General features: G+C 39.5%; 1 protein-coding gene across 3 annotated transcripts; it reads left to right on the plus strand.

Annotated features, from left to right (window-relative positions):
• Positions 1 to 1675: 1675 nt before the first annotated feature.
• On the plus strand, positions 1676 to 25885 carry DTHD1 (death domain containing 1). Of its 3 annotated transcripts, none has more exons than XM_089525071.1 (10): positions 1676 to 2274; positions 6385 to 7144; positions 8446 to 8776; positions 11008 to 11187; positions 16760 to 17004; positions 17835 to 17999; positions 20005 to 20294; positions 21967 to 22211; positions 23549 to 23606; positions 24812 to 25885. In XM_089525071.1, exons 1-10 carry the CDS (start codon positions 2031 to 2033, stop codon positions 25111 to 25113), a joined length of 2820 nt encoding a protein of 939 aa, XP_089381197.1. In that variant the 5' UTR covers positions 1676 to 2030; the 3' UTR covers positions 25114 to 25885. The 3 variants fall into 3 exon arrangements, with proteins under 3 accessions (XP_089381197.1, XP_089381199.1, XP_089381198.1); XM_089525072.1 differs by having other exon boundaries at positions 1680 to 1746; XM_089525073.1 differs by lacking the exons at positions 23549 to 23606; positions 24812 to 25885 and having other exon boundaries at positions 20005 to 20257; positions 21967 to 22201.
• The last annotated feature ends 306 nt before the right edge of the window (positions 25886 to 26191 follow it).

Below are 26191 nucleotides of genomic sequence, written 5' to 3' on the forward strand. Positions count from 1 at the left end.
GAAAAAGGCCATCAATCGTTCCTGTTTCCCTGGGAGTCTAAATGCCTCATCTTTTAAATGTCTACTGCGTCAGTATTCTTGTAATTCTTTATCACAGGATCGTTTTTGAGGCCCTAAACACCTTTACTTGTAATATGCAAATTTCTCCCAAAGCTGACCAATGAGAAAGAAGCAATCAGCCCTCCATTTGGGTTGGTTTTCAATGGCTCAGAAGGAAGAGATTTTGCCTTGGTGGTAAATAGGAAGGGCTTTGGGGTAGCAAAAGGCTGCAGAAATAGTTTGACCCCCCCCTTAAACATCCATGGCTCAGTGCTATAGGATTCTAGGAATTGTAGTTTCTTGTGGCACCAGAGCTCTCTTGACAAAAGGAGGCTGAATGGTCCAAAGAGCTACAGTTCCCAGGATTCCATAGCCTTGAGGAGGAGGAGAAGGAGGAGGAGGAAGGGTGCCTTGAAGGGCAGAATTGGGGCAGAGGAGGAGGAGGAGGAGTTGGAGGAAAGCTGAGTCAGTGGCCATTAGGTCTGCCTTGGTTTTTTTGGGGGGTTTTAAATTATTTTTAAAAATATAAAATACTTATTTTATTTTATTTTATTAATTTTTATTATTGCTTTTTATTTTTTTATTTCATTAATTTTTATTATTGCTTGTTTTTGTTTTATTTTATTAATTTTTATTATTGCTTGTTTTTATTTTATTTAATTAATTTTTATTATTGCTTGTTTTTATTTTATTTCATTAATTTTTATTATTGCTTGTTTTATTTTATTTCATTAATTTTTATTATTGCTTGTTTTATTTTATTTCATTAATTTTTATTATTGCTTGTTTTATTTTATTTTATTAATTTTTATTATAGCTTGTTTTTTATTTTATTACATTAATTTTTATTATTAAATATATACACCCCTGCCTTGTTTTTTTATTATTTTTTATTATTAAATATATGCAAGTGCATTTTCTGTGTATTTATGGCGATTTGAATGCTAACAAGTCTGCCTTTCTTGGCCAATTATAGTGGTGATGATGATGATGATGGTGGTGATATTGATATCAACAAGCCTCTGAGGCACGGCCAATGTAACTTGCTGTGATTTTTACAAACTCATGCGCAGTGAAGAAAAACCACAGTCCCTTGCCCAAGTACACACTTCTGAGAAGTACAGTTGAACCTGAGGGCAAGTCCATTTCTGCCATCTGTCTAGGAATAATGCCAAAATGTCCTCCATTTTGATCATGCCTAAAAACATGCATTTATATTAAGATTTTTTAAAAAAAAAACCTCAATTTTTTCGTATGTCCTCCATTTTTTAAAAAATGTGTCCTACATTTGAAAATGTTGCCCTACATTTGTCCTACATTTGTCCCGGTTTGGAGGTCCTGACTTATGGCAACCCTATATAAGGGACTCCATTTTACTATGTCATTATATTTATTGGGACTTGAGTAACCACAGATTTTGTTATCCATGGGGGATCTTGGAAGCAAACCCCAGCGTATAACAAGGGTCCACTGTATTTAGCCTGTATAAATCCCAATGGGTAATGCATTGTGGAAGCTATAGTCCAAAATGTCTGAAAGGTCAGATTGCACACTCTGATTCCAAAACTTGAAATCTAAGTAAACTGCCATAGAACCTTTCGGCATGCTGTTTTAACTGAAGTGGCTCTAAGAAAGATCTGGATTGTTTGCAGAAGGCAATTAATATCTTAAAACACAACCAACAGTGTTGTTCATCAGCTTCTTAAGGTATAATAATTGCACAAGACATTTTGTTCTCCCCAGGTATTAGTTCTTTTGTACTTCCCATCTAGTCATTCTAGGAAGGCCACTCCTGTTGGTCACCTAGTAACTTTTTTACCATCAACACCAACTCGGTGTTTCATCACCAAGTGCTTATTTTTCAATGGCACTAGTGCACATTATTTCCAAAGCTTAGCAATAAATAGCCCAAAAGGGAACAAAAAGCCTTTTAAAATTGTCCTTTGTATAAATGAAAAATAATATCTACCACCATTAGTTCTTTCTTTGAAATGGAAGCAGTGGAAGCCGTTAATCAGCTGGAAAAAATACTGGAAGATATCCATCAACTCAATGTAATGTTAGGAAAGTCTTTTCTCAAAAATGACTGGGAAGACAATGAGAAGATAGTGGAGTATATTCCCAAATTGACTTCTCTTCTTTTGGACCTCATCAAAACCCTCAGCTGTCAACTGAAGCACACAACTAATATTCTTGAAAGTACCAGCCAGCTACTAAATAAGCTTCATGGAAAAGGTTGGTAATACATTTCAAATGAAGGCAAGTAATGCTAGAATCTTAAAATACATGTATTTATCGAGTACATAGTAGAAATATACTTATAAATCCAAATTATGTTTAAATATATTACAGGTGTGTGATTAATTTCTCAAAGACTCTGTATCTTTGAGTAATATGTTTTGATAGAAGAGACATTTCCCAGAAAACATTTCTAGAGAGTGCAAAAGGCTGATGCCATTTGAACTAGGAGTAGGAAATTATGGCTGTCCAGAAGCTTTTGTACTACATTTCTGATAATCTCCTATCACTGGATGTGCTGACTAGGTCCAAAATACCTGGAGGATCACAATTGCAGATCTTTGATTTGAAGTATCTCACAAGTGGACCACAACACATAGCTAAACATTGGGTGTGATGGGATGGGCGTGATAGTTCACAATGAGAAAATCTTTTGTTAGTGAATGTGCTTAGAGCAAAACCCTACTTCAAGTTATTTAAATTAATAAATAGTTTCAACAAACTTAATATTATGTTTTTACAAATTCCCAAGTGTTGCGAGGCTGATTATTTCCCATTCTCTGCAAAACAGTCTTTCTGTATCTGATATTTAAGAAGCTAAAAACGTGGATTTTTTAAAAAACAAAAATAACTGAAGAAGCCTTTTCCTTCTGCAATCAGTTTGGAATTATTGCTCAGTTATTACCAAACATGTAGACAGCTTTCATCTGGGTGACAGGATACACTATACATATACTTGGTCAAAGTCTCCACCAAAGATTTCTAAGCAAACCTAGCAATCAGGCTAAAAGGACAAATTGCTTTATAAATTAATAATTGGTTAAACAACAGTAAGTAAAGGATAGGAGTACATGGATCTCAGTCAGGACCAGCCAAAGGTGTCCTGCTGCTGAATATAGAAAACAAGATGCCACCATCCTCCTCCATGGTCAGAAGTAAATTAGATTGGTAGTTGAATTTTATTGGGGGCAGCAAGGTTGTTTGGAGTTAGAGGTGTAGGACATGATTTCTGGCACACCCAGAAAAGTCTTGCAACAGAAAAAAAAAGACCAAGGGACTTAGGACAATTTGGCAAGTCCTGCCAGTGCTGTCCCAACAGCATTTGCTGCCTGTGGCAGATAGTTAATTCTGCCAAATGGTATAGTTCTGTGGTGGCGAACCTGCGGCCCGTGTGCCCTGTCTGGCATGTGAAGCCATCTTTGAGGGCACCCAGCAGCCACCGCAAGTAGGGGCAGGGGACATGGTACATGCAATTGGCCCATCTCCCTGTCGCAGCTCAATTTGCCTTGGGACAACCAGGCCATGGCAAGAAGGGGCAGAGAGACGTGAACAGCCAGCCCGGCGTTTTCCAGTGCCCCAGTTCTCCTGTGGAAAACTGAGCCATGACAAGGAAGGCCGGTGCAAGACCCTTCTGGGTGAAGTTCTGCCTCTACCAGCTGGAAGGCCTGCACCTTACTATGCTATGGGATTCTGTGAATCCTAGATTTGTGAGGTGTAATGAGACCATTCATGGGGTTTTGTTGGCAAAATTTCTTCAGAGGAGTTTTGTCTTTGCTTTCCTCTGAAGCTGAGAGTGTGTGACTTGCCCAAGGTCTCCCAGTGGGTTTCATGGCCAAGCTGGGATTTGAGCCGTGGTCTCCCAAGTTACACACTCAAATCACTGGCTCTCTTTGTTCTTGTTATTAAGCTGTGCCTTCTGTGCTTTATTATGCCTATTGTTGTCACTGTTGTTGTGTGCCTCCAAGTCGCTTACAACTTATGGGCCCAGAGCACCCTCTTCCTTCTGAGCGCCAGTTCCTGGCAGCCCTAAGGTGAAGTTCTCATGGGGCAAGCTTCATCAGAGGGGGATTTCCATTGCCATCATTAGAGGCTGAGAGAGTGTGACTTCAGGTCATGTCCAACTATTGGCAACCCCAATGAAATTATCATGGAGCTTTCTTGGCAAGTTTCATCAGAGGGGGCTTTGCTATTTGCTAGCCTGAGGCTGAGAGAGTGTGCCTTCGATTTTTCCCCCAGAAGTCCCCCCTAGAAGGTGGAAGTCTTCCCCAGAAGATCTGCCTCTGGAACACCACTGAGTCTGGACATTTGGTCTCTAAAAAGTTTGCCATCACTGATATAGTTGGTCTTGCCTGAACAGAAAGAAGTACACAGTGGAGAGAAAACTGCAGAAATAGTTTGTCTTCACATCCAAGGACAAAGTAGTCAAATATTTAAATTCTTACCCCCTTCCTTGTTTCATTGCTGCAAATCAGCAGCTTAATTTGGCTGCACTTAGCTTAACTTGGCTGCCTAACAGCAATTCTGTCTGTCACCCTGACCATTTTCTAAAAGGTATACCAGAGCTTTAAAATAATTGTCTGCTGTGACAATGGAAAACTCTCCAAAGTCTGTCAGGAAACCATTCCAACCATCAGCATCTTGAAGTTGCTTCCCATACTTCCAGAGACTCCAAATTCTAGTGCATCTAAACTGAACCAGCTGGTAATGTGGTCTCTCAGAGATTTCTCCCACACCAAGATTGCCACTATGCTCTCAATCAGTGGTATTACTGGAGGCGTGTGAGTGCAGGCTGCATGTGGCTGTACACGGTGATATACAGAACTGGAATGACAGTGAGTTGGGCCCTCCTGCCACTTTGGGCAGGAGGGCATGCATGCCCTTGCTGGTTGCTCCAGCCCTGGGCTTCCTCCCAGGGAGAAATCCCAGGAGGGGAAGAGCAGAAGGAAGTCACATGTGCCCATGCCATCTGCTCTGGCCATGAGCTTCTTCCCAAGGAGAAAGCCTGGGACTGGAGAAGCAGGAGGGGTACAAGCCCCTCACCTTGGTGATACTCAACATGGGGACACCACTGCTCTCAATACAGTACAGTTTGAGTCCCCCTTATCGGAAATGCTCCTGGTGAGAAGTGTTTTTTATCTTGTTTTTATGAATATTTGCAAATATGTAAGGAGATATGTTGGCAATGGAACCCAAGTATAAACATAAAATTCATTTATCTTTCATATACTCCTTATACAATAACCTGATTGTAATTTTAAACACAATATTTTTAAATAATTTTGTCCATGAAACAAACAAGCAAAACAGACCGGCAGTAAGAGCTGGTTTGGGTTCGGCACCTGAGCGCAGCATTTAAATGGTGCATGCTCTGATGCTGCCCCTATGCTGCTGGGAAACTGCATGGGCAACTTCACAGCATTTTGGTGGTGCGCCGTTTACATGAGCCATGCCTCCAAAACACCAAAAAGCCACAGCATCAGCAGCAAGGATGCCCTTTTTCAGCCCCGCTCCTTTTTGGACCGGAAAAAAATCAGATCGTGAACTCAAAGGGGCAACATGACGTCTGTTTAAGTCCAAGGTTTTTGTGATTTTGAACCACCAGAAAGCAAAGGGGTCACTATTTCACCCACCCATTTAGACAATTTTGAATTTTGGAATATTCGTGATAAGGGAGACCAAAGCTGTTCAGAAAGGTCTGTGTATTCAGTGAAATCAGATATCACTTGGTGACCACCCTTCGTTGCCCATAAAGGACATAAAGTCCTGAGTCACTCCCAAGAGAATTGCCCCACTGTGGATTTCTGAGTCTTTCGTGACATTGTCATTTAACTTAGGAAGGGCAATTTCATGGAAGCAGATAGGCAGTGTGCCAACAGAATGCCTGTTTTGCTTTCACAGTCACCCATCTTCCAATACATACATTAATAGACATACCTCATCTGGACTGGGCATGCCTCCACCACTGCTGTCCTTACCCAGCAGGACTCTTAAATTAAATTCACTTCTCCTGCAACCAATATAAAGAGCTATTAAAAAAATAAGGGAGGTAAATTGCCTCCTGTAAATTGAACTCTCAAAGCCACCACAGCAGGTATGAGGAACATGTGGGCCAACATCCCTAATCACTGGCTGTGCTGGCTGGGGCTGATGGGACTTCAAATCCAACAACACCTAGAGAACCAGACATTAACCCACTCTGTACAAATCAAAGTGTTTACTTAATTTTTTTCAGCCAAACAAGCAATGTGTTATGTTCATATGCTTGCTATCTATCTATCTATCTATCTATCTATCTATCTATCTATCTATTTATTTTGCTCTTTTCAGAGGGGTGCAGCCTTGCAGATTGGCTTCTGCAATTACATAAGCAGATATTACATGATGTTGGACACCTTGAGGAATCAGAAAAAGAACTCCTTGAAATGAGCTGTATTAAAATGGATGGAGTTCAGCAGGCACCATGTGTATATGAGAAATCTGATGCTGATGAAAAAGAAGTAGAAGACATGAAGTTGCTGGACTGTGTAAATCAGCCATTCCAAAAATCATCACCCATGGATGAAGAAGAAAATGTAGTCCAAGAAATAGAAAATAAAGTGGTGGAGACTGAAACAACAACATATCAAAACAAAGTGAACCAAGAACTGGAATTTCCAGTGCTTGTGAAAAAGGAAAATCCAACTATACCGGAGAAATTAGTTACAGCTCCAAGCAAAGATAACAGAAATGAGGCTCATTCAGGTACAAAATCATCAGAAAACATTGCTTTGGTAGACATTCCAGGAAGCAATGGGGGCGATATAATTGTGTCCAGCCAGATAGAAAACAGCAGTGTAAGCAATCTGCAAAAACCTCCCAATCAAGAAAAGCAAGCAGAGATAAAGGAATGCCTGAAAGATGGGAATTACAGTCCGGTAGAAAAGCCAGGGAAGAGGTGTGACAGTGTCAGTCAGAAAGACAAAAGGAATGAAATTGCCCAAAGGAAGCAAGAATCTTCTATAAGGTCAGAAGACTTACCTAAAAACATTGACCTGTCCACTGGTGACTTGGAGGAAGAACACAATGAAAGGGACTGGATGAAGAAAGAGTAAGAGCAAGTGGTCCTCTTTGAATCATTTTTAGTTGAAAGATCATTGTTTTGCCCTTTCTTTGCAGTATCTTTAACAACTATAATTAGATTCAGATAAACGGAATTATCAGGGTATATACAGCATTGCTCCTATACTGTTTGCAGTTCAAACTATGCACCACAGTTCAACAGTGATTTTGGCATGATTAAGCTAATTGAAATGAATAAGCTCATCCTTCACTGTGTTCAAAGGTATAAAAGTCTATACATTGCAAAAGACTTTCTGCCAAGTAAGAAGGTGTAGATAATTCAATAGGGTTCAAGAGCAAAAGAAGGCAATAGGCTCCAGCCAATGGAAATCCAGCCAGCCACCTATTTAGCATGAAGGAGGATTGCAGAGGGCATTTTGACTCTGTCCTCACATTTCCCCTTACTAACAGATGATTAGAAGGAGTCATATTCCAAATTTTCTCATACAAAAATTAAGTTCCCAAATCCCTATCAACTATGGGACATGTACACATAAGCCTTGTTCGGAATGTATACAACCACTAGCTATAGATAGATTCATTATCCCAGTGCTGTGCAGAAATGCTGCTATTATTTACCATGTAGTTGAGTTTCCTTCATGTATTTTATAAACTAAAGGTTTACTGGAAATAATATTAATACTAATACTTACACTGACCAAAGCAGTTCCTCTCCATGTGAACATTTCCCTGATTATTGAGAACTGCAAGCAGGTGTTCCTTTGTGTCCCACCATCAGGATCAGTGCCTTATGTGGAGAAGCAATACAAAGCTTTCTTGGGCGTGATGCCACAGGATTACATAGTGCTGCTCCTGCACAGCCCTGTCTGGGCTGATATTGGCCTTATTTGCCCAGACATTTGTGTCTTGCTGTCCACAGTTCTGATTTATTGTTGCTGATTGTATGTGTTGTATTTATGTTGTACTGTTTATATTTATTGCATCCTCCCTAGAAAGTAATTAATATATGATGGGTTAAAATGTTTTAATAGACAACACTTAACATTTGTGACACATTTTCAAATTCTAGGCCCAGCACAAACATCACCTAGTCGTGGTCCTAACTGTTAAATCAGAATTATTGTTCCCTGTAGCATGGCAAGCAGAGAAGAGAGTGAGGCTCAGAGAGACCAGATTGTTTAAGGCTAGCCAGTGGGTTCATGCCAAAAGAAAGAACCAATTATCTACTTGCTGATTCCTAGCTCAGCTGCTATGCTATACCATGGGCAACTAACATTATCCTTTTCTCTTTTGTCTGCAAATTTGGACCATGTTGTATTTTGTATGCAGATTTCTTATAGGAGTGAGTGATCCCAATGAACCTGAAGTGGCCTGCTGCATAACAGCCCCTTGCCATATTTTAGAAGGCATAATCATCAAGTTTGTCAATGATTTAAGTTCATTGGTGGTGGATGATTCAGAAGAACTGGTCAGCAATGTCATCAGTGCTGAGTGTTCGCAGGCTGGCACACTGATTGTTTCTCCAATCTGCGTTGCAATCCCCTTTATTTCATGCTACAGAGGAATGTATCGAGACATTATGGTAAAGGTGACAAACTCAGACTTTCAGTCATGTTATTTAACTCCTATCTCTTTGGAAGGTCATCAAGGAAACCACAAGGTTAGTGAACTCTTAACAGAATGCTAAGGAATGTATGCTAGTCATTGGGCAGATCTGATTTGTCCTTTGATTTGACAATTCAGAAAATATCCTATTTCAGCTTCATGGGGGTGGGAATCATCTGATTAAATCCAAATGTTAATTCATAAATCTCAGTCTTCATGTTTCCCAGTAACTATCACTGTAAGTGGACAAATGTTTATAACACATTTCTCTTTATTAGAATTGGACAACAACTTTGTCAGAATGATAGGGACAATAGTCTGTTTGAAGGGAATGAGACTAAGGATAATAGAAAGAGAAATAACATAAAGATAACTAAGATTTTACAGACAGCACTAAACATTGTTTATCTCAAGGAAATTGGAGGAGAAGTACCAAGGATGGATGAAAAGAAGGTGACTGGAAGTGAAGAAGGGTGGGAGGAAGTGGGAATTGAAAGAATGTGATGTAAGTAGGAAGTGAAATGAAGAAAGATCAAAAACCAACCATCATAAATAAATATACAAAAATGAAACAGAAGATATGGAGGGAGAAAAAAGAATAGAATGGAAAGGAAGATTAAAGAAGAGATTATATTAAATGGAAGATAAGAAAGGGAAGAAAAAGAAGGAATGGGTGGGATGGATGAAAGAAGATAAGAGTGGGAAGAACCAGAGAGAAAGGATGAGAGTAGATGGTAAGAAATCATGATACAAATAAGAAGTTAAATAGATACAGTTATGTTTAGATTGTATTGGGGTTTTGGGGGGGTTGTTTTGTTTATATATGCTATGCATGATGAATTGTGTTATTTTATACTTTGTCAATAAAATTTTAAATAAAAAATCAATAAAAAAAGAATGCTAGGGACAACTAGTCTGTTGGGACCTCATGCTTTCCACATTTCAGGAAAATAGGTTTGTGGATTTTTCTGCTATGTGGCTTTTAATACTTTTTTTTTTAAAGGAAACTGGCAACAGCCTTTGTTGTTTGTTTGTTAACAGGACTGAGCAACCCAAAAAATCACATTCAGAAGAAGATGTTCAGGGATTTTTGTATAGAGTTAGAGAGCACATTCTCTTAGATTTTTGTAGGCAATTTAATTCTTATGCAAATGCCATATAGAATAGTGGTAGCCTTAGTTAACAAGCCTGCAAAATTTCAGAATGACTGGTGCATGTCTGGAAGGGGAAAGTGATTTGCTTCTCCTTACCGCCTCCTGCAGTGCTTTTGTCAGTGTGTATGATTCAGGAATTGTCCAGAATGATAGCACTCCCATACAGAGCACTGGGATAAAGTTGAGGAACACTAAAGGTTTTAAGTGAAATTATTTTCCACACTGAAGTAGGTGAAAGGCAGGATATTAGAATGGAATAAAGACAGGATATAAGTAAAATAAATAAATAAAGCAAAAATTAAATGGAACCCACATGAAACAGGAAAATCACCATTTGTCCCCTGTAGATACATAATATAATTATATCTAACTTCTTTATCAGTTTCTATTTCTAGCGCCAATGCCACATAATACGATCTGTGTTAGACTAGAAATTCTGCGACCTCATTCTGCTGAACACCACAGTTCTTGTTTTGTTTTGTTTTGTTTTGGGAAAGGTGTTTGAACCCTGAAACAAACTTCCTAGAATAGGAGAAGTTCCTATTGCTTCTTCCCATGCTGCTCTGGTAATATGGAGTGAAGAAACAAAATGGGTACAGTCAATGATGTGGAATCTTTCTGCATGAACCACTCCAGGGTTGTGGAAACCTTGCGAAAAGCACACTCTGGCACACCACAATTTATGGATGGCCTTCCTCAGGCAGTGCTAGGCGCAACACAGAGAATGAATGGGACAGCCCCTTTTATCCTCTCTTAGCTCCCCAGAGTGTGTGATGTAGGGTCACTTTGAATATTTAAAAATTAGAATGAAAGTGTATATAGTGGTGTTAACTACTGCCCTGGTGTGCCAGGTACTGAGAACAAAACTGCCTAGGCCTGAACAATGTAGCTTCTTCACTGATATACATTACCAGGCTGATTTTTTTACAGGAAGGAGGGTTGCACATCTCTGCAGCTGCATATGAAGCAACTGTCAGATAAGTTCTCCTGAAGCACAATGGAAGAAAAAGCCCCAGTTGTGGCAGTTCTCATCTTGCTTTTGGTTCAGATCTCTGGTTTAGGTTAGTTTTTAACATTAGAATTCACAGTTTGTACTAAAACACAACATCTTTCAATCTTTTCCTTCCTGCAGGGGACTTTTGCTGAAGTAAAAACCTGTCAACTTGGAGTTTTTTCTGTGGTTTCATGTTTAAAGAAGGAAACAATCACCATTCCAAGGAAAGGCATTTCACGAAAATTAAGTATGGATCCCAGAATTTCATTTTGCTATCCATCATCAACCTTCAGTTCTCGAGTCACCATGCACCTAAAGGTATGTCTGAGAGATAATTGCTTATTAAAATCCTTGGGAATGCTAAGAAATTCTTCCCTGGAAAAATGCATAAGCCCACTATTTTGGTAGGAGAGACAAGTGCACTGTTAGGGATGGGTGAAGAAACAGGCATTTTAGATACTGTAATTATTCACATAGGGAAATTCATATGTGCATGTTTATTTTATTTATGTGTGTTTGTTTTATTTCACATCTTTCCCCCAAATACTGGGCCTCAAGGCATCCCACAGTGTGGTTAAGAAACAAATATCACTAAAACACAATATTTTAATATTAAAATGCAGTTAAATAAATGATCATGTTTGTAAAAAAATCAAAGTAAAAGTAAACTAAAAATGTAACAGGAGAGGGGAAGTACAGCATCCATGTCTACTTTTAGTTGCCAAAAGCCTGTCTTATTAACATGATATTTGCCTGTTGGCAGAATGGTTTTTATTTCATTTTTATTTATATATTTCTAGAATGTATACCTCATCTTTCTGCTGTGATGGGACCCATGGTAGTTTAGAGAAACGTAAGACAAGATTACATTTTAAAAACCACATTCTATAAATGTTTGAAGAAGAATGAAATGCCAGTGTTATTAAAACCAATGGTTACAGTGTATTGGGACATAAATTACTAATAAAAAATTAAAAATGAACTAAAATAAAGCATGGCATTTCATGCATACACTGCCAACACAATTCATATCTCAAAGGCCTACCTGAACAGAAAGAGATCAGGGAGGGGGCCATCCAGTCCTCCCATGAAAGGATGTTGTACAGCCTAGGAGCAGCCATGGAGAAGGCCCTGTCTCATATCCTCACCAAATGTGACAGTGAAGGTGACAATACCAGGGAGAGATCTAGCCTATTCCTTCCTGTAAGGGGGTTCTTTCATGGTGTCTTATGTGTGTGAAATTGCCCTCCCAGATCAGCCACCAGAGACAAAGCTTCCATATAGCCTAAACCAGAATTGTTTGCACTGAATCATATTAAAACATTCTGTCAGTGTTAACAAGACATTTTACTGCCTGACTTAGAGATACAGATGTTGGACCATAACCATACAACTGTCCCCAATGATGATACATGATTAAAAAGTCAACAACAGAGGTATTTAAAGAAGGCATTTTAGCCCAAGATCCAGCTCTCAGTTATCCCCTGTGACCTTTAATAACAATTCTATATCAATAAGGGATGTTTTAGGCAAGTAAACGGAGGCTCTCCAGTGCAGAAAACCAACGATACCATATTGATCCTGATGGCTCATATGGTAGAAGCCATGATGGGATCTCTCAAGATCAGAAGCTACATAATCCCCTCACTATAGGAAGGATGGTAGTGATTTAGAATGGAAGATTATTTGTATATAGCAGATAAAGGGAGTCTCCTCCTGGAAATGAAACTCTTTTTGGCTGAGAACATTCATGGCAATTCTCCAGTCAATACTGCTCATTACACCCCATTCTTCTCACCTGGGAAAGTCACTTAAGCCTATCAACTTGAGAAATACTGCCCTTAGGACTCATTTCTGGTTATAAATGCATGTGCCCAAACAATAGCAAATGGGTCTAGTCTGAAAACGAGCAGAATTTCTGTTTGATTTCAACTTGACACTTTGGTAGCTGGCCAGCCCCATGTTCCATAGGCTCCTACTGAGCTGTTTTTTAATCGGGCTGTCCTGCAGTTGAAGCTATGCTTCAGGATTGGTAATTACCATTTAGTAATCCTACAACTCACTATTATCTACTATTTTGCTTTCCCAGTTCTTGTGTATGTGTGTGTGAGAGAGAAATAGCCCTGAAAGGGCAGGCTGGAGGCTGCTAGTTTTCCTCTGGAGGGATGCCGCAGCAGCCAAACTGCGTGGCATCCCTCCCCCCAAAAAAGTGCACTCATGACGTAAGTGGCGTGCAGTGATGCCTATATTCTGCACGTCGCTTACATCACGGTGGCGGCCCCTGTATGGACAGGAGGCCACTATTACAACACTGTCATGATGTGCTAAAGTTAGAGACCGTGAGGTTGGTGCACAGTCCCTAACCCTAGAATTGCCGCCTGGATGCTGCTTCTTGGCGATATGTACCAGGCCTTAATTAATTTGGAAATTTCCTTTAGAGTTCCCTGGGTTTGGAACAGTTATACAAAAGTAAGGATCCTGGTTATATGCTACTGGAGCCTTCTCACTGCATATTGAGATAAATTAATTTCCCCATTGAATAAATTTTGTGGGTGCCCTACCAGAAGCCCCTGAAATTTAGGTGACAGCATTCCATGGTATTCAAGCCAACCACGTTATATTGGCATCTGAGTCAGAAAATCCCCTCCACACATGTACCTCACCAGCTCCCTGGCAATAAAAATATAGTGATAAGGAACTTTTAACAGTTTGCTATCTGTTCATGGCATCAGAAATCTTGCCGCCTCAGGTTACTGCCAGACTCTGTATGGCCAACTAGGCTGTCAGCACTGAAATTAGTCATCATTTACAGAGTAAACAGATTGAAGATCAAGTGTGAGTCTGTGGCTCTTTCAATATTTCAGGAAGAGAAGCAACATAACATGTGGGATAAAAGCATGACATGGAGTCCACTTTTGTGATTTTGGGCATCTAGTGTTGTAAGGCTACGAGGGAATGAACCACCTTAGGTAGCTGCCCTAGGTTGCTTCTGCACTGCGGACATTTGACATCACTTTATATGCTGTAGCTCCATCCTATGGAATCCTGACAACTGTAGTTTGTTGTGGTACCTGAGCTCTTTGCTAGAGGAAGCTAAATATCTCACAAAATGATAAATCCCAGAATTCCATAGTGGTGTCAATCTGCATTAATTTTGCAGTTTAGGTGCAGCCTTAGAGTTTGGGTGTGGGCAGTGAGACTGTTGCCTTTTTTCTTCTTCTCTGCACAGCAGCACCCTCCCTGTCCCCATTGCCAGTATCATTTGTAAAATAATATCTTTATTAAATTTTAAAAGTAACAATAACAAACAAAACAAACAGAAACAAAACCACTCATAGTAAAACCTATACTAAACAAATAGAACATTAAACACATTTTAAAAAAAGACTTCCAAGTAATACCTATTAATAATTTATAGCTCTCTCTAACTTACAAGGATATCCTTATCTCTACATTAAGCCTGAATTTTAAAATCACTGTAAATACCATCTCCATTAACAAAATAAATATAGTAACTATACATCTACTCAGTCCTTGCAGTCAACTTTCTTAATTCTTAATCCTCAAACCCCATGCATATTAAATTCACTTTAGTTCTTTTCCACACATAAATTCCAGCCTCTCTCTTTCAAAAAAAAAAAAAAAAAAATCCAGCCTATCCCTTAATAAATATGTGTCTTTACCCATTTCTGCTATTCAACTACTTTTTTAAACCAATCATCGCTTGACATACTATTGACTCTTTTCCAATATGTAGCATAAGCTATTTGTCAAGCTGTCAACATATGTCACATTAATCTTCTGGGTTCTATTTTAAATGTACAGCTTTCCTCAACAATCCCAGGTAAAAAGAGTTCTGGTTTTAACTGTAATTCAACTTTCTTTCTCTTTTTTTGGTAAATTAATTCTAATGATCATCCAGAATTATTTTTTTCCTACACTTCCATTACATATGGGGGAAAGAACCATCCCTCTCTCTCTCTCTCTCTCTCTCTCTCTCTCTCTCTCGTTTGCATTTCCAGCAGTTGTTATTCACTTCTTTATACAGTCTTAACAGATCAACTGGGGTGAGTTACCACTGGTATATCATTTGGGGGAAAAAAGGTTCTTTCAGGACCATAACAAAGAGTATACTTAAGTTTTTTTCATCCATGCTTCTCCATTGAGCCAAATGAATATTATGCCCTATACTTCTGAACATTAGTTATTTCTCCTCTAAATTAAAGGTTATTAACAAGTTACACACTTTGGGCAGCAAGTGATCATCATCATCATCATCACATAATTTTTTTCTAAAATTCTGATTTGATTGCTTCAGAATCTCCATTCTTTTTATCTACTTTGTATCTTTCCAGGATTTGTAAATAGGGACACCGTTGTAGCCTAAAAACTTCCTGTTCCAATTGTTGTCTGTCTTTAATAATAAATTCCCCATTTCACTTTTCTAATAACTATTTATATATCAGCCACGTGGTTGAATTCTACATTCTTTTTGACAACTCAAATGAGGACTGTTTTGCACAAATCCTTGATTTGTATTTTCCCAGACATTTAGCAGCACCCTTAAAGAGCACATGAGCTTTAACCTTGCTATACCATTTTCCCTGTCCCTTTTGCCAGTATCATGATCCAATTTTGAAAGTTCCTTCAGTATCCTGAGGAATTTGTCATGTCGACTAGAAGGCTGCAATTCAAGATACAGAAGCTGTAAAGTGTTTGTGTTCTTGCCATTGTCTGAATGGGGGTCTGAAAGAACATGGCTAAATTGTTGGCTATCTTTTTTCTTTATACTCCAGTATTTTACTCCTTTTAAGAAGATTTTTACTATTAACATTCAAATGCTGTTGTTCACTTCATCCCTGGGTGGCAGCAAAAGCTTAAGAAAGAACAGTTAGAAGCACATTAATCTCAGGCTATTGCTCAGTTCACAGATGAGTTTTGCATGGCTGTTTTTTTAAAAAGTAACAACTTGTACTAAGATACTAGGGTTTTTAGAAATAATTTCGAACTGTGGTTTGTATAACCTGTAACTTTTTATTCCAACTTTCCAAATATCTCTCAAAAGCCTCCCCGTCCCAGCAGTGGGAAGCACATCTTTTTCCTCCTGCTTCAAAGAGTTACCAATTACATGATCCACAGACTTCATGCACATCTGAAATTTCCCTCTTTTTCTCCCCCAAAATGGCAACCAGAGGTGATGCTATGCTATTTCTTTATTTTGGAAAGGAAAATTGAGGCATCTGATGGGGTTGTTTGAGGGGGGTGAGGAACACTTTTTTGCACATTTTTTTCATTTTGTAGAGCTTTGGGAACAATATTGAAGTGAAATTTGCCCAAAAATAATGTAAGAAAAAATTAAATGGAGGTTCAGAGAACTTGAAGGGGGGGGGGGGGCTTTAGGATCTGAAAAATAGAATCCAAGGGCCACATGTAGCTTGCATGCTGCACTTTCCCCACTCCTGCTCTAGAATAAAGATCTGTTGGGTTCCTTGGTGCATTGTGGGGACATTTAAATGACAAGTGTCAACCATAGCCAAACAGGCTTCACCACTAAGAGGATCAGTGAACGCAGGTACTTAGATCCCACATTTGCAATCAACATTAGGCCCTCCTAAGGTTTTAAGACATTAGCAAGTCCATAACAGAATTTCACTTGAATGTCTGAACTGATGATAGATAATGGTAATAACAATTGAGAAAATCACACTCTCTCAACCTCAGAGGCTAAACCCCCTCTCAACAAAGCTTGCCATATAAATCTTGTGATAGAGTCACCTTTGGGTCACCATAAGTCAGAAATGACTTGAAGGCACACAACAACAACAACCATTGCAATGGCTACAAAAGTAATGATAATGGCAGCAAAAATAATGATACCAATTGTACACAGGTTCAACCCGTTGAGCCATCCACACTTTCCTTATTGAAAACAAAACATGATGCGTATCATTCAGTAGTGTCAACAAGCCCTCTGGTGCATCTGGAACATCCCTCATCCCAGCCATTCAAGAAATGCATCACGGTTATTCTACCTTGTCCTCCAAATCAAGAGAAGAAGATAGAAGGTGATGAGATGGACCACATGAGAGCCATGAGTGCTTCTGCGCACAGGGTTACCATTATGCATCATTTTCGGTGAGGATCAATTATTATTACTCAAAACCTTTTTGCAAATCTTAGGAATCTAAAGAATGCTCATTCCCAATAAAAAAGTTGTTCCATCCACACATTTCTGGAATAATTTTTTACTTCCTGCATGTTAGCCGGAGCTATGAGGTGGGGAGCGTGTTGGACAAAAATGTATTTAGCCCCAAATACTGTATCTTCTACAAAATCTTGTATTTCATGCCTTTCTGGAAGAAAAACTTAACATTTTCAAAAAAAAGTCCCAAAGTGCAAAAAAAAAGAAAAAAAAAAAGAGGAGAACTCATTAAAACATGCAAGAACTCTTGCAATCTCAACCTGAAATGTAATTGCTCTTGCATGCAGAAATGAAAACAAGTGAAGAGCATTATCTCAAATTAGTTCTATTCCCAATTATTGTCTGCAGGCATTCACTATCTTGTAATTTTTTAATGCTTGACATTGAATTTGCATTAGTGCGTGTACATGCAAACCCAGTTTCTGCCACTACAGGTGCCAGCACCACTAGGCTTGAGCAGACACAATTTTTTGGTAACCAAACCCCAGAGGATATCAATGGCCCACCGTCATCCAATAATCTGGAAAGCGCCATGTTGCTTACCCTTTTGATAATCATAGTGACGTCTAGAAAGAAATATGAGAATCTACAAAGAAAATGTTGTCTCTTTGCCTGATTCACCACAATTCTCACAGTTCTTAATGATTTAAATTGTTCAACAGAAAGAGGTTCTCAAGACTAAAACACAAATGCTTCAGTTTCTCAAAAGCTGCTGGTTATGTTTTTAGATTTTAAGTGTTGGTTATGTCTTTTGATTCTCCAGAGCCATGAGTGCCTCCCCAAGAAAACATGGGGAGAATCTGAATGAATCCTTGAAATTATTGGGATACAGGAATAAAGAAGAAGGATGGGCTCTAATGGATGACATCACAGTGCGAAATGCAAGGAATGGCTTTGTCTCATTTGAACTGGATGAACCTTTAAACAGGTGAAACAGCATATTATATTATTACAATTTGGTGGTGGTGGTGGTGTGCCTTCAAGTAATTTCTGATTTATGGTGACCATAAGGTGAACCGGGTTTTCTGAAGCTGAAAGTGTGTGACTCACCCAAGAACACTTAGGGGGTTTCCATTGCTAAGCAGGAAATCAAACACTGATCTCCAGAGTCATAGTCCAATGCTTAAACCACTCTAGCTATCCCACTCTATATCAAAATACCTCAGAGTAGCTTACCATTAAAACTAAAACAAACAAGTTAAAACAGTTTAAAACAATAGATATAATCCAAATAAGCTAAAAACATATGAAACAATAGTCCCAAATAGACAGGCCAAAATAAAGCTGCTTCAGGTCACTTTGGAGGTATGCCGTTTAAATGATACATGCCATTTAAGAGGCCAGAAGTTGTGCCAAAGCCACACTCCATTTTTTTCTTGCATTACACAGTGAGTCAATAATTTGATATTTAGCTGCTTATCCAAGGACTGCATGTGTGTGTGTGGGTGGGTGGGTGGGGGGTAACATTGTCCTAGATACCACTAGATAGATCAGTACACTGCGTTGGACATGGGACATTCTTATCATGGCTTTAACTGCCATGGATCAATGCAATGGGATTCTGGTATTTGTAGTTTTGTGAGCTAAATAGCCTTCTCTGTTAGAGAGCTCTAGTGCCACAACAAACTATAAATCCCAAGATTCCATCAGATGGAGCCATGGCCATTAAAGCAGTGTCAAACTGCGTTATTTCTGCAGTGCAGATGCAGCCTTAGATAACAACATAGAGTAGTTTAAATAAGAAGACATTTCTTTAAAAGAATGCAATTAGCTGAGGTGACTGACTGAAGAATGCTCATCATGAAATAAGTCTATTATGGCAGCTGCCACACTGAAGAATTAATGCACTGTTTGACACCACTTTAACTGTCATGGCTCCATCCAATGGAATCCTGAGATCTGTAGTTTGTTGTGGCACATGAGCTCTCTAACCCAGAATTCCATAATGCTGTGCCATGGCAATTAAAGTAGTGTCAGACTGCATTAATTGTGCAGTGCAGATTCAGTCTAAATGTGGTGGTATGTACAAAAGCTATTTGCGAGAAAGAAAGAAAGAAAGAAAGAAAGAAAGATGAGAGGCCAGATATAAATTTAGTTTTCTTTCACATTTCAACCACAGCATGTTAAAATGCGGAACCCACAAACTTTCTCTTCCTACTTCTAGCCTGAAATTTGATTATTTTTGAAATTTAGCAAATTTCTTTGGCTTGTAGGCATTTGCTGAATGTAGAAAAGGAAAGAAATACCTATGAAATCAAGCAAATATTTCCTTTAAATGGCTTGTAGCAGTCTGCAACAAAATTCCAGTGGCAAACTGCTGCAGTACACTTAGCCGTCAAAATGATTGCTTTAAATGTTTCTTTTGTCTGTTACTCCCAAATTTCAGGAGTGTTGGGGTAGCTGGTGATGTCTCGTGCCAAGTCTGTCCCTGCTCTTTCCCCATTTCTGTTTAAGATACACCTTCCTCCAGTTCTTTCTCTTCCAAAAAGCTGCCATTGGAGGAAATAGTCATTCCTGATAGAGGCATAAGCTAATCATTTGCAATGGAGGGGACTTCTGAAATTTGGCAAAGAATAATATGAAATTAACTTGAGGGCCTTGTGGCCCTGGAGATTGCCCACCCCAACTCTATAGGACCTACATGCTGTACAGAAAATATTTCCAAAGCTGAAAAGTTTTGGTCATCCTAAAGAATATCTTATGAAAGAAATTGTTTGATACGCTGTTCAAATTATTTCTAAAATATTTATCAAAACAAGACTGCTGTATTGACACAAAGAGAATGATTAGATTTGAAATTCCAGCTGTGTTACTAAGGAAGATGGAAGCCAAATCTTTTACTAAATAGTTTCAGAAAAAATTCTGGCTTTTGTCATTCACTTATGTTCCATGGATATTTAAGAAAGAGATGTCTGTACTTTTTAAAAATGCAGCTTTATTATCATCCGCCTGTCCTCATCCATGGATAACACACATCTGGTTCAGTTTATTCGGAAACTGGAGAAAGCCATCTACAACACCATGGTGAAAGTGGTATTATATCGGAAAAGAGAAGATCCATACCAGATTGTTGTCTTTCTTGTTCCATCCAAGGAACTGAGCTTGGAGCTCAAGAGTCTGCGTGAAGATGGATACTCTGGGCCCCCAGAACCTTCTCAGCAGTTCAAGATGAGAGAAGGAGAACAGGTTCATTTTAGATTTAGTGGAAATATTTTTGCTTCAGGTGAATACAATTTCTAGTTAATAACTGCATTCTGTACAATGCAGTCATTCTAGCCTGCATCAATAATGCTGCTTAGGACCTTATTGCACCAGTTAAATAACCTGGCTTACTTCTTCTGAATTGTAGTGTAATTCAAGAAGCAGCTAGGTCCTATTGCAAGGATTTTGCTGCCGAAGCCACCGGGCAAGTCCAGCTCATCTGCAGCCTGGATCCTGGGCATGCTTTGGGAGCCTTATTTCAAAACTGAGAATTTTCCAACTTTAAAAAAAATGGCTGTTGATGCATGCCAGGGAACTGAGCAGCAGCCAGGTTAGATTCACCTGGAGGCTTTGGTAGCAAAATCCTTGCAATAGGACCCAGCTGCTTCCCAAATTACACTTCAATTCAAAAGAGGTAAGCCAGGCAAGTACAAGATGGCGGCGCCACATCTACATGGGGGCCGCCATGATGGCGTCATGAACGCGCTACATCCAAATGAGGCGGCACAGATGTGACGCTGTCACGCCGCACAAGGGCGCTTAGTGCGCCCTTTCGTTGGTGGAGGAAGGAGCTCTGAAACGGAGCTCCTTCCTGGTCTTGCCTTGCTGGGTGCAGCCTTTAGATGGCCCCTTTCTCCTCCTCCCTGCCACCTTGAAGCCCCAAGGACACCCCTTTCCAGGCCTCGGGGAAGTGGCCTTTTCCCGCTTCCCCGCGGCCTAGAAAGTGGTGGATTTGGGCCTCAGCGACTGCTGCTCTAACCATTGATGCCCTGATCCGGCGGGGAAAGGGGCGGGTGCAGGCCGCCACTTTTCGGCGGTCTGTAACGCTTACTCTGCATTTTTTTTATTTTATTGTATTCAATTAGTTTCCTCATCTCTGAAGACTATAATTTTTGTGATTTCTGTACTAAATCCTTTGCCATGCTTTTTTGTTGATTGCTGATAGTGTCAAGTGATGAACTACCTTCACGAAAAGGTCACATATTAAATTAAACATACTCAGAGAATATGTACAATTTTTCTTCTATAATTTTTGGGAAGTGATACTATATAGTCACATTTATAGTATAATGCTTTAACCATTTGTAAATTTTCATTTTATTAGACTTTGAGAAGTGCTAGCAGAATAGGGCTGACATAACTGAAAATCCTCTCTATAAAGATCACATTATATGCATGGATGGTCATGTGTGAATTGGCCATAACATCATAGCTGCCCAATAGTTTTTAATACTATTGTATGAAATATGGAAAGTATGGGAAGGGTACAGACATTCTTGTGAAATAAGAGGCTCTTTAAACCTTCTCTGAAACCATAAAACTGGAGGTCCTGCAGCTAGCAGCAATATTGCCATATCCTTATGATATGGTCTTTATGAGAGGATATACCAAGTCTGGAGGCTCATCCAGTACTGGAAAAAAAACTTTAAAAGCCCTGGTTAGATATACATATTTATGGAAATCAGATATATTATACTGGTGATCAATCTGAGCTGGGAATCAGGGAAATCCATGGGCCATGACTTAGGTCTTAGGACATGGCAGTCAAGATTCCACCCCCCCAGGGAAACCAGCACACAACAACAACTATCATTTACAAAATAACAAATAAAGCATTCAAAATCTTTTAAAAGGTATTCATTCATACCGTTAACATGGTTCACCTTTTTCTTTTTTGCCTCACATCTGTACAGACAATGGGGTGGTCTTTGGGAAAACGTACAAGCTCACTTTTCATGCACAAAGAACAGCCAGGCTTGTCCTCCGAATCAAGGAAGTGGATGAATTTGGCAACTACAGTTCACCCCATTACAAAGGAATTGCCTTGTTCTACAAAGTGAACAAAGAAACTATTGCCAAGAACTTGGAACAACCATTTCTGCTGGATGACTATCAGGAGCAGGACCTTCTCTGCAAACTGGCTCTAACCTTACCAAAGGTTGGTGGCTTCTTGACGGGCTTATCTTGCTGTGTGCAATAATGTATAATAACCATTTCCAGAAGTCATAGAATTATAGAATTGTAAAGCACTCCAAGGGAAATCTAGGCCATTCTCATGACAGTGCAGAAATTCCAGGTAAAGCATATCTGATTAAAGTGTGGGCTTTAATCATTTCACACACAGACACCAACTGGACTGGCAGCTGAATCTTATTTGAACCTTGGTCAGACCAATCCCCAACATTAAGAAAACTAGTCTTTTCCTTGGTGCCTGAACCCAGCAAACTAGTTATTGGATGGCTGCAGGACAGGCTGTTCTCCAGTAAAAAAGAATAACTAACGACAGAGGTGGCCCTCTCCAAAAACTCTATTCATTCTCCATAAAAGGAGTGAGGAATCTGTTCATGTGTATTATACCTAACTGCTAGTCAGCTGGAATGGAAAAGACACTTTGTTCTTCTTAGGCGCTTTATAGATCACCCAAAAGGGGCGGTCTCGTGCCGCTGCCGGTTGCAGCGTGGAGGAGTCACAGCAGCCAAACAGCGTGACTCCTCCGCGCTGCAAAGAAGAAGCGCCAAAATGGCGCTTCTTTTTGTGCCGCAGTTATGACTCCGCGAGGCGCCAATGGTGCACTCACAGCGTCATATGTGCTGCGCGACGTAGCACGTCCACTACGTAAAGATGGCGGCCCCCGTGTGGTACGGGTGCCGCCATTTTGTACGGACTGGGTCCGTATTAGGGTTAGGGGTGTCCGGAACCCTAATACGGACCCAGTCCGTACTTTATGCCCGTTTGTAGACTCCTATATCTTACTATCTTGTACACACAGTGTGGTTGTGTTTCTGTCAGATTTCTGGATTTGATAAAGACTTGGTATTGTTCCAAAAGACTGTAGACAATGCTTCAAGAACTGATCTCTTGGATAGTAGAAATGAATTTTATAGGCAGTATGCTGCCAAGTTAATGGCCATGTGTCTATTCTACAGAATTTTGGTTTTTATACTTGGTAGTTCTCTACTAAAATGTTCTAATGCTGGAAGATCAGAAGAGGGAACCAGAGTTCTCTGTCAGAGAATTCTACTACAAATCTCAGGATTCAATAGGCCAGAGCTTGGTAATTCCTACATTGAGATACACTGCCCTAAACTACATGGGGAAAGAGGGAGAGGAAAATGTAGTAAAAGAAATATATGTGTGTCAGTTTGTTCAGATTCATTATAATTGTTAAAAAATTCAGTTATTTGGCATTAATTTTCATTACAAAAAAGCTTAATTTTCAGTCTTCTGATCCTTCAGTTATATGTTTTTCCTTTCTGCATATCTTCCCCTGTATAGAAGGAAAGGCTTATCAAGCGTCCACAAAGCACAAAAAGAACCTCAGCTGATTTATCAGGTAAGGTTTTCTTTCAAACAGTACAGTCCTGGCTATTTATGTTACTCAGGCTGAGTACTGAGCTGAGCGGAGTGTGTGTGCTTTCTCCCTTGTTGTCCTTTTATCGACAGCCTAAAACCCTTTTTATTCTGACAGACCTTTAAAACAGAAAGTTTTTTAAAGAACCAGACAGGGGGGTGCTGTATTTGTTTTAGCTAAACTGTTCCAAAGAGCTTTTTATCTTTTTAACTGCATTTTATTCTTTGAACTTGAGGGTGAATTGTTTTAATTCTGTAAATTAGTAGTTCCCAAACAGTAGGGCTGGACCCCCAAGAGGAATGAGAGATGCTCAAGAGGGGTATGAGAGTTAGATGCCCCAGTCCCTCCTCCTCCTTGTTTACTCATGTGTATGTGTAAAATTTACACATGCGTTGAATTAAATATTGAATTTACTGAAATAAAACTGTTCTAATTTGAACAATGTTATTTCCTTATAAAATACGAATATACATGAATGTGAGAATGAAAATATGCACAGTAAATATGCTGGGCTGGGAACATGGATCAGGACAGCAGTTCAGGAGATAAGTTAAATACTCCCTGGATGCTATTTACTGAAAGAACGAGGAAGAGAAAGAGAGAGGTAGAAGAAAATATAATATGCAAAAATGCAACACTTAGTTCTACAGTGATTGTATTTGTACACTCATTTTGCATTTCTACACTCTCGGGTGTTTCTTTCAAGAATGAATGAGACTTAGGCGCGTTACAGACCGCCGGATTGCGGCGATCTGCTGCCGCCACCGCTTGCACCGTCCGGGAGCCGCAGCCTTTAAACAGCACGGCTCCCGGATGCTGCCGAGAAGGAGCGCAGAAATCGCGCTCCTTCTCAGGCCCCGGAAGAGGCGCCACAATGCGCAAGGGGCACATTTGCAGCGTCATTTCTGGAGCGACATGTGCGGACGCAGTGCGTCCAGCATGTAAAGATGGCAGCGCCCGTGTGTATAGGGCGCCGCCATCTTTACGCCCCCATCACGTGCTAGGGGTGAGGCCGGTATGGACACTAGGTCCTCGGCCAACCCCTAGCACGTGACGGGGGCATATTAAAGCCCCGTTTATAACGCGCCTCAGTTTCCTTCAAGTCTTGTACACTGATAATGTTTAGAATGTGTTTAAATAACATTCACTTTTAAAAACTCTTCATATGTTAATATTTTGACAAACAGAGGCCCTGTGGGACAACTTACTATACTGGCTGTCACAAGAGCTGTCGGAAGATAATGCTTCATATCTCGCTCTCACTCTTCCTCTCCACCGAAGCACTCTTCAGCTTATTAAACTGAAGTGCCCTGATAATCTCAGCGCACAGATCTATGAGCTCCTGTGCTTTTGGAAGAGGAATCTTCCAAGATCTGCTGACAAGCTCCAGCTTCTTTCTCGCTATCTCTGTAAGATCGGCAGGAGCGATCTTGTAGAAGATCTCCAGTTCAAGTGGGAGAACAAAGTGTTTATGAGGAGAATTCGTTAACAGAAATGAAGCACTGGGATGTGTTGATGTACTTCCTTTACTGGAGGAAACAAAGTCTGTGTAATTGCTTTGTGAAAAATAATTCTTAATTAAAAATTTATTTACTTTTTTATTTTTATTTTTATTTTTTTATTTTTTTATTTTTTTTTTGTCGTAGCTGAAAATGAAACCATTTCAGAAATGTGTATCACTCGATATTTGGGGAATCTTTGCTTTACCCTGTAGGGCAAGCCTACAGAAACACTGACTTTCAGATGCTTGGGTTACAGGTCCCATTATCTTTTGCCATTGGCCGTGTTTACTGGTGCCTATGGGAACTGAAGTCCAAAATGTTTGAAAAACCACAGACTCTTCATCCTGGCTAGGCCTAGAAACAGAAAATGTTTCATTTAGGTGTAGGCACAGGCAATCTAAGTAACTGTGGAAACCACTACAAAACAACAGAGTTCTATATATACTAATTTTAAGATGGTTTCATTAATGTTTCAGTTCCAGTTTTAAACCACTATCCTATATATATTGCTTCTGAAGTCAATTCTGTTGTGTGAACTTACTCTCAAGTAATGTACTGAATAGCTTCATAACAAAATGCAATTATCAAAACAGACTTTAAAAAGAAGAGCTATATCATTTCATCTTGCTGCTACATTAACTGGCCAAAGCTCTGGAAGGCTATGTTTGCTTAATAATATATTAGCTATGTTCCTTCATTTGCTTCCCATATCCCTTTCCTTCTTTTATGCTTAGCTTGTTATATTTATCATCACAAATAAAGTTTTCTTGGAATTCATCACAATTTATTTATTTATTTATTTATTTATTTTGAACATGACTACTACACTCTTCTCCATGATTATGGTCAAATCCCCTGGATTTTCTCCTGTATTGTATACGTTGATGAATATCATGCAATGTGACTCTAAGCAAGAAAGCAAATGCACACACATGCGCACATATTCGTACACCTGCACACAGAAATGCCCACATGTTATGGAAGTTTGAAGCAGTGTACAGTGGGTCCTTGATATCTGCTGGGATTTGGTTTAAGGCCTCCATGGATACCAAAATCCATGGGTGC

The sequence above is a fragment of the Sceloporus occidentalis genome, unplaced genomic scaffold (assembly GCF_023333645.1).
Source record: "Sceloporus occidentalis isolate IW3139 unplaced genomic scaffold, rSceOcc1.0.p SCAF_5, whole genome shotgun sequence".
NCBI lineage: Eukaryota > Metazoa > Chordata > Lepidosauria > Squamata > Phrynosomatidae > Sceloporus > Sceloporus occidentalis.